The sequence below is a fragment of the Bos javanicus genome, chromosome 1 (genome assembly GCF_032452875.1).
Source record: "Bos javanicus breed banteng chromosome 1, ARS-OSU_banteng_1.0, whole genome shotgun sequence".
Classification (NCBI taxonomy): Eukaryota; Metazoa; Chordata; class Mammalia; order Artiodactyla; family Bovidae; genus Bos; species Bos javanicus.
This window is the reverse complement of record NC_083868.1, coordinates 65264555-65278735: the sequence shown is the minus strand read 5'-3', so window position 1 is coordinate 65278735 and position 14181 is coordinate 65264555. Positions and strand designations below refer to the sequence as shown.

General features: G+C 39.2%; 1 protein-coding gene across 2 annotated transcripts in view; it reads left to right on the top strand.

The window, feature by feature from the left end:
• GPR156 (G protein-coupled receptor 156) overlaps nt 1–14181 on the top strand; it is a 108534-nt gene that overhangs the window by 20237 nt on the left and 74116 nt on the right. The window contains exons 2-4 of one of the 2 annotated variants that reach the window (XM_061399411.1): nt 6233–6303; nt 7460–7912; nt 8122–8258. In XM_061399411.1, the coding sequence (XP_061255395.1) occupies nt 7817–7912; nt 8122–8258 (233 nt within the window). In that variant the 5' untranslated portion in view covers nt 6233–6303; nt 7460–7816. The remainder of the gene's footprint in view (nt 1–6232; nt 6304–7459; nt 7913–8121; nt 8259–14181) is intronic. The other variant, XM_061399438.1, reaches the window with a different exon arrangement.

Below are 14181 nucleotides of genomic sequence, written 5' to 3'. Positions count from 1 at the left end.
TTTTAAACTAAGTAAACTATTTATATGGTTTCAGAGTCAAAACTATAAATATTAAGAGATCTGTTTTGCCTCTCTGTCTTCTCCTTGTTGTTCTTTTCCTTCTCTTATAGGTAATGCTGGTAATGCTTTTATTTTTTCCATTGTTTCTTTTGGAAAATGAGCCAATGACCTAAATGAGTTTCATCCCTTTTCTTACATAAAAAGCAGCATACTATATACATTTTGTTGCATCTTCCTTTTTTTAAACAATGTGATTTGAAAATCATAGTATATAGAAATTTACTCATTCTTTTTAAAGAATTGAGCTATTATTCATTTTTATAAACCAAGTATTATTTGTAGAAAAGCAGTTGGATGATTTTCTCAGGCGAGGGGGTACTAGAATGAGACAGGTAGATTGGAATGAATATGCCAAGGTATTAATGTGTAATTTTGGATGCTTATTATTTTCTTCCATGTACTTTTCTGAGTTTCAAAACTATCAATTAAAGAATAAGTTTAAATACAACTTCACACCAGAGCAACAAAGGAAAATACTCAGGAATCACTGAGCTATAAACATTTAATGGAATTAGATCAAAGAGGGAAGGTTTAGGTGAGTATGTACATGGGAAACTTCTATAGGTGGTCGTTGTTGTTTTTGTTGAGTCGCTAAGTCATATGTGAGTCTTTGCAACCCCATGGATTGCAGCATGCCATGCTTGCCTGACCTTTACTGTTTCCCAGAGTTTGCTCAAAAACTCCTGTCCATTGAGTTGGTGATGCCGTCCAACCATCTCATTCACTGTTGTCCCCTTCTCCTCCTGCCCTCAATCTTTCCCAGCATTAGGGTCTTTTTCAATGAGTCATCTCTTTGCATCAGGTTGCCAAAGTACTGGAGCTTCAAGTCAGCATCAGTCCTTCCAATGAATGTTTACAGTTGAATTCTTTTAGAATTGACTGCTTTGATCTCCTTGCAGTCCAAGGGACTCTCAAGAGTCTTCTCCAACACCACAATTCAAAAGCATCAATTGTTTGGTGCTCAGCCTTCTATATGGTTTGGCTCTCACATCTGTACATGACTACTGGAAAAGCCATAGTTTTGACTAGATAGACCTTTGTTAGCAAAGTGATGTCTCTGCTTTTTTAATCTGCTGTCTAGGTTTATCATAGCTTTCCTTTCAAGGAATCATAGGCTGGAATCAAGATTATGGAAAGAAATATTAACACCCCCAGTTATGCAGATGATACCACTCTAATGGCAGAAAGAGGAGAGTGAAAAATCTGGCTTAAAATGCAACACTCAAAAAAAAAAAAAAAATAGATGATAGAGATGGGCCTAACCAGAGAGCTCTCAGTACTCTACTCTCAGAGAGCTCTACAGTTACCTAAAATATGAGAAATTGCAGAAGAGAATGGAAGATGCCTATCCTCCCCAAATTTAGTTGCCTAACTGATCATTATTGGATGACTCTGCATAGAGCCATTCTTTTATCCTCAAAACCACTCATTCCCTGCAATAACAAGAGGGAGGTTAACATGGAAAGCTCTCATAATTTTCACAATAGAATTAGACTTTAATTTTTTTAGGTTTATGTAGCCAAACCTGATATTCTCATTTAAAATGGTGTAACTCTTCCTCTGGCATTCCCAAACACTCTTGCCCAGGTCTGCCTTTTCCTCCATTGTCCTTAATATCTTCTAAATTCTATGTATGTATGTATTATGTCCACTGATTACTGTTTGATTCCCCTATTGTAATATAAATTCTTTAAAGGTAGGGATCTTTTTTTTTGTTCACCAGTGTATTCAGGAGCCTAGAATGGTGCCAGTCATGTTGTTAGTACTCTTAAAAGATTTATTAAGTGAATGGATATTGGAAGCAGTGGAGTTTTGGAGGAAAAGGGAATGTGTAACCATGAAGTTCAGCACTTATGTATTCATCATCCCCTTATCAGAGAAAGCAATGGCACCCCACTCTGGTACTCTTGCCTGGAAAATCCCATGGATGGAGGAGCCTGGTGGGCTGCGGTCCATGGGGTCGCTAAGAGTCAGACATGACTGAGCGACTTCACTTTCACTTTTCACTTTCATGCATTGGAGAAGGAAATGGCAACCCACTCCAGTGTTCTTGCCTGGAGAATCCCAGGGACGGGGGAGCCTGGTGGGCTGCCGTCTATGGGGTCGCACAGAGTCCGACACGACTGAAGTGACTTAGCAGTAGCAGTAGCAGTATAGGTGATAGATAATGAGTGTAAAGAATTTGGTATGTGTGTGTTTTTCTAATAGGCACATCTTTATTAGCATAACTTAAAAAATTAAGAAACGCAATTCTTTTTTATTTGCCCATACACTCACCATTTCCAGCACCCTTTATTCCAGATTTGCATGTGGTATCATTTTCCTTCGGCCTGAAGGACTTCCTGTAACATTTCTTGTAGTGCATGTCACTCAGACTTTCTTTTTCTGAAAATATCTTTATTTTACCTTGATTTCCTGAAGACATTTTCACTGGGTATTGTATTCTGGATTGACTTTTGTCATTCCACTCTTTTCTGGTTTACATAATTTCAAATTAGAAATCTGTTGTAAGCATTACTGTTGTTCCTCTATACAAAATCTGTCTGAATCAGAGATTTTTATCTTTATCATTGGTTTTCAGTAATTTCATTGTAATGTGTCTTGGGGTATGTGTGTTTGGGTGTTTCAGTGTTTCTTCTGCCTGAGTTTGGTTGAGCTTCTTGAATCTGTAGGTTTACCCTTTTCATTAAATGTTTAAAAAGTGTGGTCATTATTGCTTTCAAATATTTCCCCTCTTTTTTTCCCAGAGCTCCAATTACATGTATGTTATACCACTTTCTATTGTTCAGTATGTCACTGAGGCTACCTCCATATTTATCAATTATATACCTCATTTTGGATAATTTCTTTTGTTTTTAAGCTAAGCAGTGTTTTATTTTTGCAGTGTCTAATCTACTGTATTTTCAATTTTACAACTGTGTTTTAATCTCTAGAATCCTATTTGGCTATTTTTTATATTCTCCATTTCTCTTTTCATTTTGTTTATGTTGTGTTCTATGTCTTTGAGCATATTTATAATAGTTGCTTTAAGGTCCTTGTGTGCCAATTATATAATTTCTATTATTCCTGTATGTTTTTATTAAACTTTTTAAAATGTATTGTTATAGGTCTTTTTTCCTTTTTCTTCTTTGCATGCCTGGTAATTTTTTACTGATGATGGACATTTTAAGTTTTATGCTATTGAGTGCTGGATCTTGTTGTAGTCCTTTAATGAGCATTGGGTTTTGTTCTAGATTGCAGTTAAGTTTTTTGTAGATAAATTTGATCCTTTTTAAGACTTACTTTTAAACATTATGAGGGAAGGTCTAGAGTAGTTTCTAGTCTAGGGTTTATTTGTTCCATTTTTTCCTGAGAATTCTTTCTAATATCCTGTGTATCATGAGATCTGTCCACTCTGGTTGGTGGGAACACAAAGTATTTTCAACCATGTGTGAACTCCAGGAATTGTTCAGCTATTGTCTATCAGTGGTTATTTCTTTCACTTCAGATAGTTTCCTCTCACTAGATCAATACTCAGAAAAAGACTGAGACGGTCCCCAGCAGATTTCCAAAGCACTCTCTTTCTTGGTATCTCCCTCTTCTTTGTTACTCGGCCTCACAAGTTTGTTTGCCTTGATGTCCATAACTCCAGTCTATTCTCCTTACCTTAGCAAGACTTCTAGGCTCTCTTTGAGTTTCCCTTCTTGTACCCTGGCCTGGAAACTTCCTTCAGGCAGTAACTTGGGGTCAGTTATAGTCATTGGGATAATGTTTATTTATGTTTCGTTTTCTGTCAGTCAATTGTAGGTTCACCTCATCTGTTTTCCAAAGTCCTGTGAAATTTGTTATCCAGTATCTGAAAAGAGCTTTTCGGATATTTTGTCTGGTTTTTGAGTTGGTTATAGCAGGAAGGCAATTCCAATAGCAGTTAATGCTTCATGAACAGAAGCAGAAGTTCTACCAACTGCAAAACAACTTTTTAAAGGACAATAATTGTAGGACTAGTTTTTCAATAGCCAGAAATAATGTGTAAAAGGATAGGGCAGATTTTTGTGGAAAGATATGGGGACTGTTGTGGAGAAGGAAATGGCAACCCACTTCAGTATTCCTGCCTGGAGAATCCCATGGACAGAGGAGCCTGGTGGGCTACAGTCCATGGGGTCTCAAAGAGTTGGGGATGTCTGAGTGACTAATACACACATATGTGGGAGTGGTTGAGAGTTGTAAACCTATAAAGCACTGTCTTGCTCTTGGGAGCAGCATAGCTGATGCAGTGTCTTTTTTCCTAATGACTGGGCAGGATTCTACATTCTGTCAAGTAAATTGAAAGTCCTGCCATGGTCTTGGATCTGCTACTGTCTGTGAATGAGACAGTTTACCTCTATAGACTTAGTGGGAGAGGCAGGGAAGGGGGTTGTTCTTGGAGGAGCCTGGCACACTTTTCTCTTTGTGCCTTGGATTCTTTATCTGTTTTATGGTCAGATGCCTTACTGTTATCCCCTCTGACATACCACTTCCCACCCACTTTCCCAATCACTCAATACGTTTTTGAAATCATTCAACTCTCTTCTTTCAGTGACTAAGCCATTCACTGTTTCACCAGCTCCTCATGTGTGAATCTTTGTGAATGTGTGCTAATATTGAAGTTGAAAGCCTGCCCCGTGGTGGAGCCTAGTATCATGGTTTATAAAGCTCCGAGACTGGGTAGCCATTGATTGTAGGGGGGCCCAGCACTCAAATTTCCATACCATTGTGTTAGTCTGTCCACAAGTGACCTTTAGAATGTACTCAGAAATCTGTTCAAATGGACAATTCCATCATGTTCACAAAATCTCCCAAGAATGATTTGGGCTTAAGGTTGTTATTCCTTCTGAGATCCACAGTGTTGACCATGGTTTCTCTACCTTAGCATTATTGACATTTGAGAATAGATTAGTCTTTGTTATTTGGACCATTCTGTGAATTGTAGGATGTTGAGCAGCCTCCTTGGCTTCCACCCTCCTCTTTTTGACAACCACATCTGCCAGATGTCCTCTGAAGGTACAAAATTGCCCTAGTTGAGAGTCACTGGTATACACATGCTGTCGTGCGCCACACCCCAGAGAACCCATAGATATGAGACTCTAGAAACTAAACATGAAGAAACTTAATAGGACATTGGTGTCCTCTTGGGTGAGCTCAGTCCAGGATGTCTGCCCCATCCAGAGTGTATACCAGACGGACACTGACCTTGCAACGTAAACACCAGATTTGAGTCCTATCTCTGCAGATTTGGAGCAAGTTTCTCCACTTTTCTGCTCTTAAGTTTCCTTTTGTGAAAATGAGGAATGGTCTTGTTTACTTCACATGACACAGTTGCAAGAGCAAAATGAGGTTTTATGTATAAACACACGTCTATATGATATAAGGATACACAAACAAGGACTTAATAATGTTAAGGTTATTAACATTATAACCTTATTATAACATAATAATGTTAAGGTTCAAATATAAGTGTACTTATTTGCAAGTATGATTAAAAGGGTGATATAGGAAAAATGTCTCTTTTAATCCATCATGCAGTATAGTCTTTCCTGTGGCTTCTAATATTGCTCTATGCTAGAAGACATAGTAGGGGATGTCTAGCTTTTAAGAAAAAGAAAAAAAAAATGTCTTTTCAATTAAAAGACAATTAAATTTTAATTAATTAAAATTAAAATTTCAGGTTAAAATTTCAACTAAATTAAGATGCACATAGTCATGTTTTTGGAGAAGGAAATGGCAACCCACTCCAGTGTTCTTGCCTGGAGAATCCCAGGGACGGGGGATCCTAGTGGGTTGCCATCTATGGGGTCACACAGAGTCAGACACGACTGAGGCGACTTAGCAGCAGCAGTCATGTTTTTATATATACTTCTTAATTTTCCATTCAGTAATCTGACCAGTCTGCACAAGAATTTAAATGTCTTGACAGGAGGTAGTGGCTTTTAGTTCTCTTGGGATTTCATTGTAATGAACCTGGTAAATAATTCAGGAATATATGAGAGGCCAATATATGGGCAGCACCTGGTGCTATATTGTTCATGTCTAAGTATGCAGAATCCAAAGATGGCATTCTACACCTGTCACTATTATTCTGTCTTAAACACAAGTCCTATATTCAGTGGCTATTGAAATAATTGATATTTTTTCCTCTTCCAATTTTCCTCCATAGTGAAAGAAAAATGTGCTAAGCTGTCCCAGAAACACAAACCAGAAGTGGCATCCTCTTTAAAATTCCCACCGGTAAAATTTCAAATCTGTTTTTCTTAAGAGATAGGTGCTTTAAAGAATTGGGGACATGTCTGCCTTTTCTGCTGGGATTAATTTGAGCCTCTCTGCATTTCTACTTTTGTTCTGCAAGGTAGAGCTTGTTTTTAGATCACAGTGTTCAAATTGTAGTCATCTTCTGAGAAAAGATGTGTACTCGCTCACTCTGTGGGAATTTTTAGAACCCTCAGTTTCTCTCCCTACTATCTGAGTAGCCTTTCTAGTAGTCTGACAGTTTTAAAAACAAATGAGTAAAAAACTCGATAAAGAGTTTGCGTATCCTTCTGAGATTTCATCTGACTAGACAGAATGCTCCTCCATTCGCTGAGTGAATAGATCATCACAGGACCAACCAACAGACAATGTGTGTAGACACTATGGGGCAGCTGAGCCCACTGTCAGCCAGGACCAGACAGAGCTTAATCCCTGAGGTGCATAGAAAGATCTTGGAAGGCCAGGGGGCGTTCCTAGTAGGGAAAAAAAGAAAGATGTGCTCACCTATGTAAACTAAAATTTTTGTGGTGCTGGGCCATGAAAGGATCTGAAGAGGGACTGTAGAGCTTTATATCTATAAATTGTTAGATGTGCTTTATCTTTGTTTTAAAAGTATTGTTTATTAAAGAGGTTTTGAAATATATTTATTTAAATATATATTGTATTTTAAACTTTTGTTGTATATAAGGATGTATTATGTATAATTATGGAAAATAAAAATATGCTTCCCTGGTGGCTCAGACGGTGAAGAAACTGTCTGCAATGCAGGAGACCCAGGTTCAATCCCTGGATCAGGAAGATTCCCTGGAGAAGGGGATGGCCACCCACTCCAGTATTCTTGCCTGGGAAATGCCATGGACAGAGGAGCCTGGTAGGCTACAGTCCATGGGGTTGCAGAGTCAGACACAGCTGAGTGACTTTCACTCGCTCGCTTGCCTAAACCTTTGTTATATATAAGAATGTATTATACATAACTATATCTAATAAAAATATAGCTATTATAGTTAAATGTATAAAATATTTTAAAACCTCTGTAATAATCCATTTACATATATGTATGTGTTTATTTGAGTAAATTATATGTATGTAAATAAAACATTTATTTATTAACAGGTTTAATTGCTTTCCTCTCCTTCAGGACCTGTGTGAGAGTACTTGGAGCAGTGACTGCCATCTGGTGGCAAGCTAGAATCATCGCTTTGTGTGACCTAATGGTTACTAAGATGTCCACTCTTCACTCATGTGGTCTGCACTGGCAGCAAGGGACCAGGAGAGCCTGGAAGGTGTCTGATGTAGGAGCCTAGTGAAATAACTCTGTGCTTCCACCTGAATGGATTGTTCATCCCAGATTCTGAGCCAGGATCCAGCTCCAAAATGGCGCCTCTGAAGGAAAGATCTGAGTTGCTGTTGTGTTTTAGTCAAAGATCTGCTGGTTACCTACCAGTGGGTAACCAAGACTGTGAATAGGCACATATCAAGAGGGGCATATGATGACATGGAGCCTGAAATAAACTGCTCTGAATTGTGTGACAGTTTTTCTGGTCAGGAGCTGGAACGTAGACCCCTTAATGATCTCTGCAGAACTACAATTGTAAGTGAGCAGCCATGGGGTGTCAGGGCTGCTGCTTAGATATACATGTTGTTGTTGTTATTGTTGTTAATGATAGTGGTGGTGGAGGGGGGAGGGGTAGATGTTTATGCAGGACACCTGTGTCCCAACTCTGGAGGTAATGGGGGCAGTTCATGTTTGACCTATAGAAGAGCTTCATTTCTAACAGCTTCTCTTCATTCTGTTCTCAGACCTCTTCCCACCACAGCAGTAAGACCATTTCTTCATTGTCTCCTGCCCTTTTGGGTATTGTTTGGACTTTCCTAAGCTGTGGACTTCTCCTCATAGCCTTCTTTCTTGGCTTCACAATTCGCTGCAGGAAGAACAGGTAAGCAGCATGCCTAGTTTCTCATCTTTCATCACCTGAAACATAAAACCCAGAGTGTTGGTGTCATTTTGGCACCATGAACTGCTGGCTGGTGTCAGAAAAGCTTGTGTCCTACTGCAGCATTAAGCTATGTGAGACACTCCCCCTGACGGAGGCCTGGCCTTGCAGTACAGATCCATCTTGAGAAGGTGAAAGATCTTCCCAGTATTGTGCTAACTACAATATCAAAACAGCGAATGAAAAGTTTCTCTTCTTGAAGGAAGGTGAGATCCTTCTGAGAAGATGTATTTGTATTAAAAACAGAGATCATGTAGAGAAATATTCCAAAACAACATTAAAGTTTATGGCAGCAGAATTGGAACCAGTCTGAGTAAGCTAAGATTCTGCAAAAATAGTGAAGCCCTGCTCCTGGCTATTCTGCTAGACAATTGTGACTAATTGGAAAGTCACCGGTTCATCCGGGTAAGTGTGTATGGCACCCAAGACTGACAAAAGGGACTTGAAGAGTCTTTCCTTCACTGCCATCCAGTCATTCCCTCAGGACCCACCCCATCTCTCCCGTTCTGCGCCGTCATTCTGCTCCAGCTGTCCCAGGCTGCCTCCCGAGAAGCCTTGCTCCAGCCCTCTCTTCCTGGCCCATAGGCCATTTCTGGTTGGATCCTGTTGTCAGATTTCAGCAACTCCCTCGGAGATGCCAGACTCATCTGGCTCCATATCAGCCTGACATTTTGTGGTAATCAGTGTGTTCTGCTCTATTGCCTGGGCTTGGCACTCAGATGAGGGTCATTTAGTTGGATTTGTCTATAGGTGTTTGGGGTGCCTCTGGCTATCTGAGGCATGGAGGATATGAAACTGTTAGGCAGAAGTGGCTTGATCTGCTGGGTCAACCTCAGCATGGCCATGAGGCATGGCACTCAGCCCTGGGGGTACCCTTGAAGCTTCCCCAGCCACTTTTCACTCTATTCCTTAGATACACTAAGCCTGCTCTCATCTTAAGACCTTTGACTTACTGTCCCTTTACTGTTCCCACTGCCTGAGAGTCTTCTCCAGATCTTCCCATGACTAGTCCTTCTCATCTGATAGATGGCTCAAAAGTCATCTCTTCAGAGAAGACTTCCCTGATCATCCTATCTAAGGTTACCTCTTTACAGAATGGCCACCCAGCCTCTACACCTCATGCCATATCCTATCACTCATTTATTTTCTTCACAGCAAGTCTCACTCTCTGACATTACCGTATTTGTCAATTTACCTGTTTATTGTCTGTATCACCCACCAGAATGTAAAGCCCACGAATACAGGAACCTTCTCTGTCATGTTCACCACTGTCTCCAGTACTTAGAACAGACAGGAACATAATAAATGCTCAGTATATATGCTTTTGCTTCCCTGATGGCTCAGTGGTTAAGAATCTGTCTGCCAGTACAGGAGACATGGGTTCAGTCCTTGAGTTGAGAAGATCACCTGAAGAAGGAAATGGCAAACCACTCCAGTTTTCTTGCCTGGGAGATTCCACGGACAGAGGAAACTAGCAGCATATAACCCATGGGGTTGCAAAAGAGTCAGACACAACTGAGAGACTAAACAACAAAATACGCTTTCAGTCATCCTGGAAGGAAGGAGATTTAAATCCCAGCAGTGTCTGCTGCCAAGAAAATGACTAGGAAAATCACACATTTCAAGGTTAGAAAACTATGGAGTATCCTGTTTTCAGCTGCAACGTATTTCTGTAATGCAAATTAGTGCCCAGTTGGCAAATAAGAAAATAACATCATTGGTTCATATATAATTTTTTCCCCCAGCAAATCAATAGTTTAAAGAATTGAGTGCTAATTTTTCTTAAGTTAAAGAAGGAAGCCTTAAGTTAAGAATATTGTGGCAGTGCAAGAAGTGGCTGGTTTAATGACTTGAAGAACTGGTATTCTACCTTACAATGTGACCCTATCTGATGAAGTTGTGGGAGCAGATGAAGACATGGAAAAGACATTTCTCTTGATTTTAAAAACAATGTGCTGTTGAAGACAATATAGATTCAAATTAGATTTTGATGACAGTGTTATCTATTGGAGGTATATGCCCTTAAGGACCTATCTCTTGCAGATTTAAGGCTATAAAAATCAACTGTGATCCTGGGTACAAGTGGTAGTGGACATCTACTGAGTACTAACATCTTAATTGAGATTATTATTATTTTATTAGTATTCTGGTTACAAAGTTAAATGTGTTTCAAATGTTATGGTCCCATACTATTTTCCCCATAACCCATTATTTTTATACACAGTTTTGTGGAATGCAAGGTTTTTTTAGAAGCGTTTATATGTCCTGTCAAAATAGGAACACTTATAAACAGTGTTATGCTAGAAGCACCTATATTTCTTTCATTCTGTTGAAGGTTTTGTTGCCTGTCCTGCCTGCAGCAGGCGCATGACTTGGCATAAAGAGACACTGTGAATAAAAACACATTTCACAATTAAGTAGCTTACAAGGTCAGACAGGGAAAGATAAAATAACCCAGTTTCAAGAGCACTTTCTTAAACAGCAAAATTTGTTCAGAGGTGCAGCATCACAGTTAGATGTCTCATTTCATTCCATTTCTGTGGTCTCTAAATTTCTGCCTGTGATTCTGTGTGTGCCAGAGTAAGAAAAACATTTTAATAAAATAAAAATAGTTTAGTAATGTTCAAATTCTGTCACTGATATTGCATTTTTATAACATTTTTAAATGTAGTCTACAAGAGAAAATCAGTAAAGATATAGAAGACTTGAACAATCCCATCAACCAACTGGACCTAATTGACATTTGTATAATCCTACACCCAAAAGCAGCAGAATACACATTCTTTTCAAGTATGCATGGAACATTTACCAAGATAAATCATCTTCTGGGCCATAGAAAAGGTCTTATTAAATTTAAAAAGATTCAAATCATAAAGAGTGTGTTCTTTGACCCACAATGGAATTAAACTAGAAATCCATAACAGAGAAATCTCTGGAATATTCTGAAATATTTGGAAACTAAATGTTGTTTAAACGCTAAGTCATGTCCAACTGTTTTGTTAGCACTTTAAAATGACCCATGATCAAAGACAAAATCAGAAAGGAAACTAGAAAGTATTTTCAACTGAATGAAAGTGAAAACACAACATGTCAAAATTTGTTGGATGCCATTAAAGTAACACTTTAGGGGAAATTAGAGCAGTAAACTCTATGTTATAAGAAGAAAGATCTATCTTAGAGAACAGAAAAAAAGGGTGAATAAGTCCCAAAATAAGCAGAGAAAAGGAATAATAAAGATTAGAGTGGACATTTATAAAAGAAAAAACAGAAAAAAACCAAAACAAAACAAAACAGTGAAACCAAAAGCTCTTTATGAGGATCAATAAGATTGACCAACTTCCAGGTCAGGAAAAAAAGAAGATTAATTACCTAAGTAAGGAAGAGAGAGCTATCATCACTAAAGATTCTATATATATTAGAAGGATAATAAGTTACTGTCATGAACAACTATGGTAGACAGACTCTAAAATGTTCTCTGATAAGGCCTACCTCCTAGTTGTCACACTCTTGTGAAATCCCTTCTCCTTGTGGGTGGGCTGGACTTGTTGATTTGCTTATTAATCACTTGGAATAAGGTTACAAAAAGGGTATGGGATCCCTTTCACTCTTTCTCTTACACTCTAAGGAAATACACCTTCCATTTTGTGAGCTGGCCTGTGGAGAGGCCTACATGGCCAGGAACTAATGTTTCTAGTCTGTAGTCAGCAAGGACTTGAGGATTACTAACAGGCATGTCAATGAGCTTGAAAATAGATCATCTGAGGTCTGCTAAGGACAATGTGAATAAGCTTGGAAGCAGATTTTCCCCTTGGAGGACTACAGCCATGGCTCACCAAGAGGTATACTTGTGAGAGACTCTGAGCCAGAGGCACCCCGCTAAACTGTGCCTGTATTGCAAAAATATTACCAGTTTTACAAAATTCTTCTAAGAAACTGAAAATAAAGGAGCATTTCCTAATTCATTCTAATGAAGAAAACATTACCCTGATATCTAAATCTAACAGACATTAGAAGAGAAAAATCATAGGCTAATGAACATAGATCCAAAATTCTAAACACAGTTGTAACAAATTGAGTACAGTTCAGTTCAGTTCAGTCGCTCAGTCCTGTCCTACTCTTTTCAACCCCATTGACTGCAGCACGCCAGGCTTCCCTGTCCATCACCAACTTGCAGAGCTTTCTCAGACTCATGTCCATCGAATCCGTGATGCCATCCAACCATCTCATCCTCTCATCCTCTCTTCCTCCTGCCTTCAGTCTTTCCCAGCATCAGGGTCTTTTCAAATGAGTTAGTTCTTCACATCAGGTGGCCGAAGTATTGGAGCTTCAGCTTTAGCATCAGTTCTTCCAATGAATATTCAGGACTGATTTCCTTTAGGATTGACTGGTTGGATCTCCTTCCAGTCCAAGGGACTCTCAAGAGTCTCCTCCAACACCACAGTTCAAAAGCATCAATTCTTTGGCTCAGCCTTCTATATGGTCCAACTCTCACATCCATACATGACTACAGGAAAAACCATAGCTTTGACTAGATGGACCTTTGTTGGTAAAGTAATGTCTCTGCTTTTTAATATGCTGTCTAGGTTTATCATAGCTTTTCTTCCAAGGAGCAAGCATCTTTTAATTTCATTGCTGCAGTCACTATCTGCAGTGATTTTGGAGCCCAAAAAAGTAAAGTCTGTCATTGTTTCCACTGTTTCCTATTCAATTTGCCATGAAGTGATAGGACCAGATACCATGATCTTAGTTTTCTGAATTGTTGAGCTTTAAGCCAACTTTTTCACTCTCTTCTTTCACTTTCATCAAGAGGCTCTTCAGTTCCTCTTCACTTTCTGCCATAAGGGTGGTGTCATCTGCATATATGAGGTTATTGATATTTCTCCTTGCAATCTTGATTCCAGCTTGTGCTTCATCCAGCCTGGCATTTCACATGATGTACTCTGCATATAAGTTAAATAAACAGGGTGACAATATGCAGCCTTGACATATTTCCCAATTTGGAAGCTATCCATTGTTCCATGTCTAACAGTTCTAACTGTTGCTTCTTGACCTGCATACAGATTTCTCAGGAGGCAGGTAAGGTGATCTGGTATTTCCATCTCTTTCAGAATTTTCCACAGTTTATTGTGATCCACACAGTCAAAGTCTTTGGCATAATCAATAAAGCAGAAGTAGATATTTTTCCGAAACAATTGCTTTTTTGATGATCCAATGGATGTTGGCAATTTGATCTCTGGTTCCTCTGCCTTTTCTAAATTCAGCTAGAGATCTCTCCAAGAAAATTAGAGATACCAAGGGAACATTTTATGCAAAGGTATGCACAATAAAGGACAGAAACGGTATGGACCTAAGAGAAGCAGAAGATATTAAGAAGAGGTGGCAAGAATACACAGAAGAACTGTACAAAAAAGATCTTCATGACCCAGATAACCATGATGGTATGCTCACCTAGAGTCAGACCTGGAATGCAAAGTCATGTGGGCCTTAGGAAGCATCACTACTAACAAAGCTAGTGGAGGTGATGGAATTCCAGTTGAAAGTGAAAGTCGCCCCATCATGTCCAACTCTTTAGAACCCCATGGACTATACATATAAGTCCATGGAATTCTCCAGGCCAGATTACTGGAGTGGGTAGTTGTTCCTTTCTCCAGGGGCTCTACCCAACTCAGGGATCAAACTCAGGTCTCCCACATTGCAGGCAGATTCTTTACCAGCTGAGCCACCAGGTAAGTCAATTCCAGTTGCGCTATTTCAAATCCTAAAAGATGATGCTGTTAAAGTGCTGCACTCAATATGCCAGCAAATTTGGAAAACTCGGCGGTGGCCACAGGACTGGGAAAGGTCACATTTCATTCCAATCCCAAAG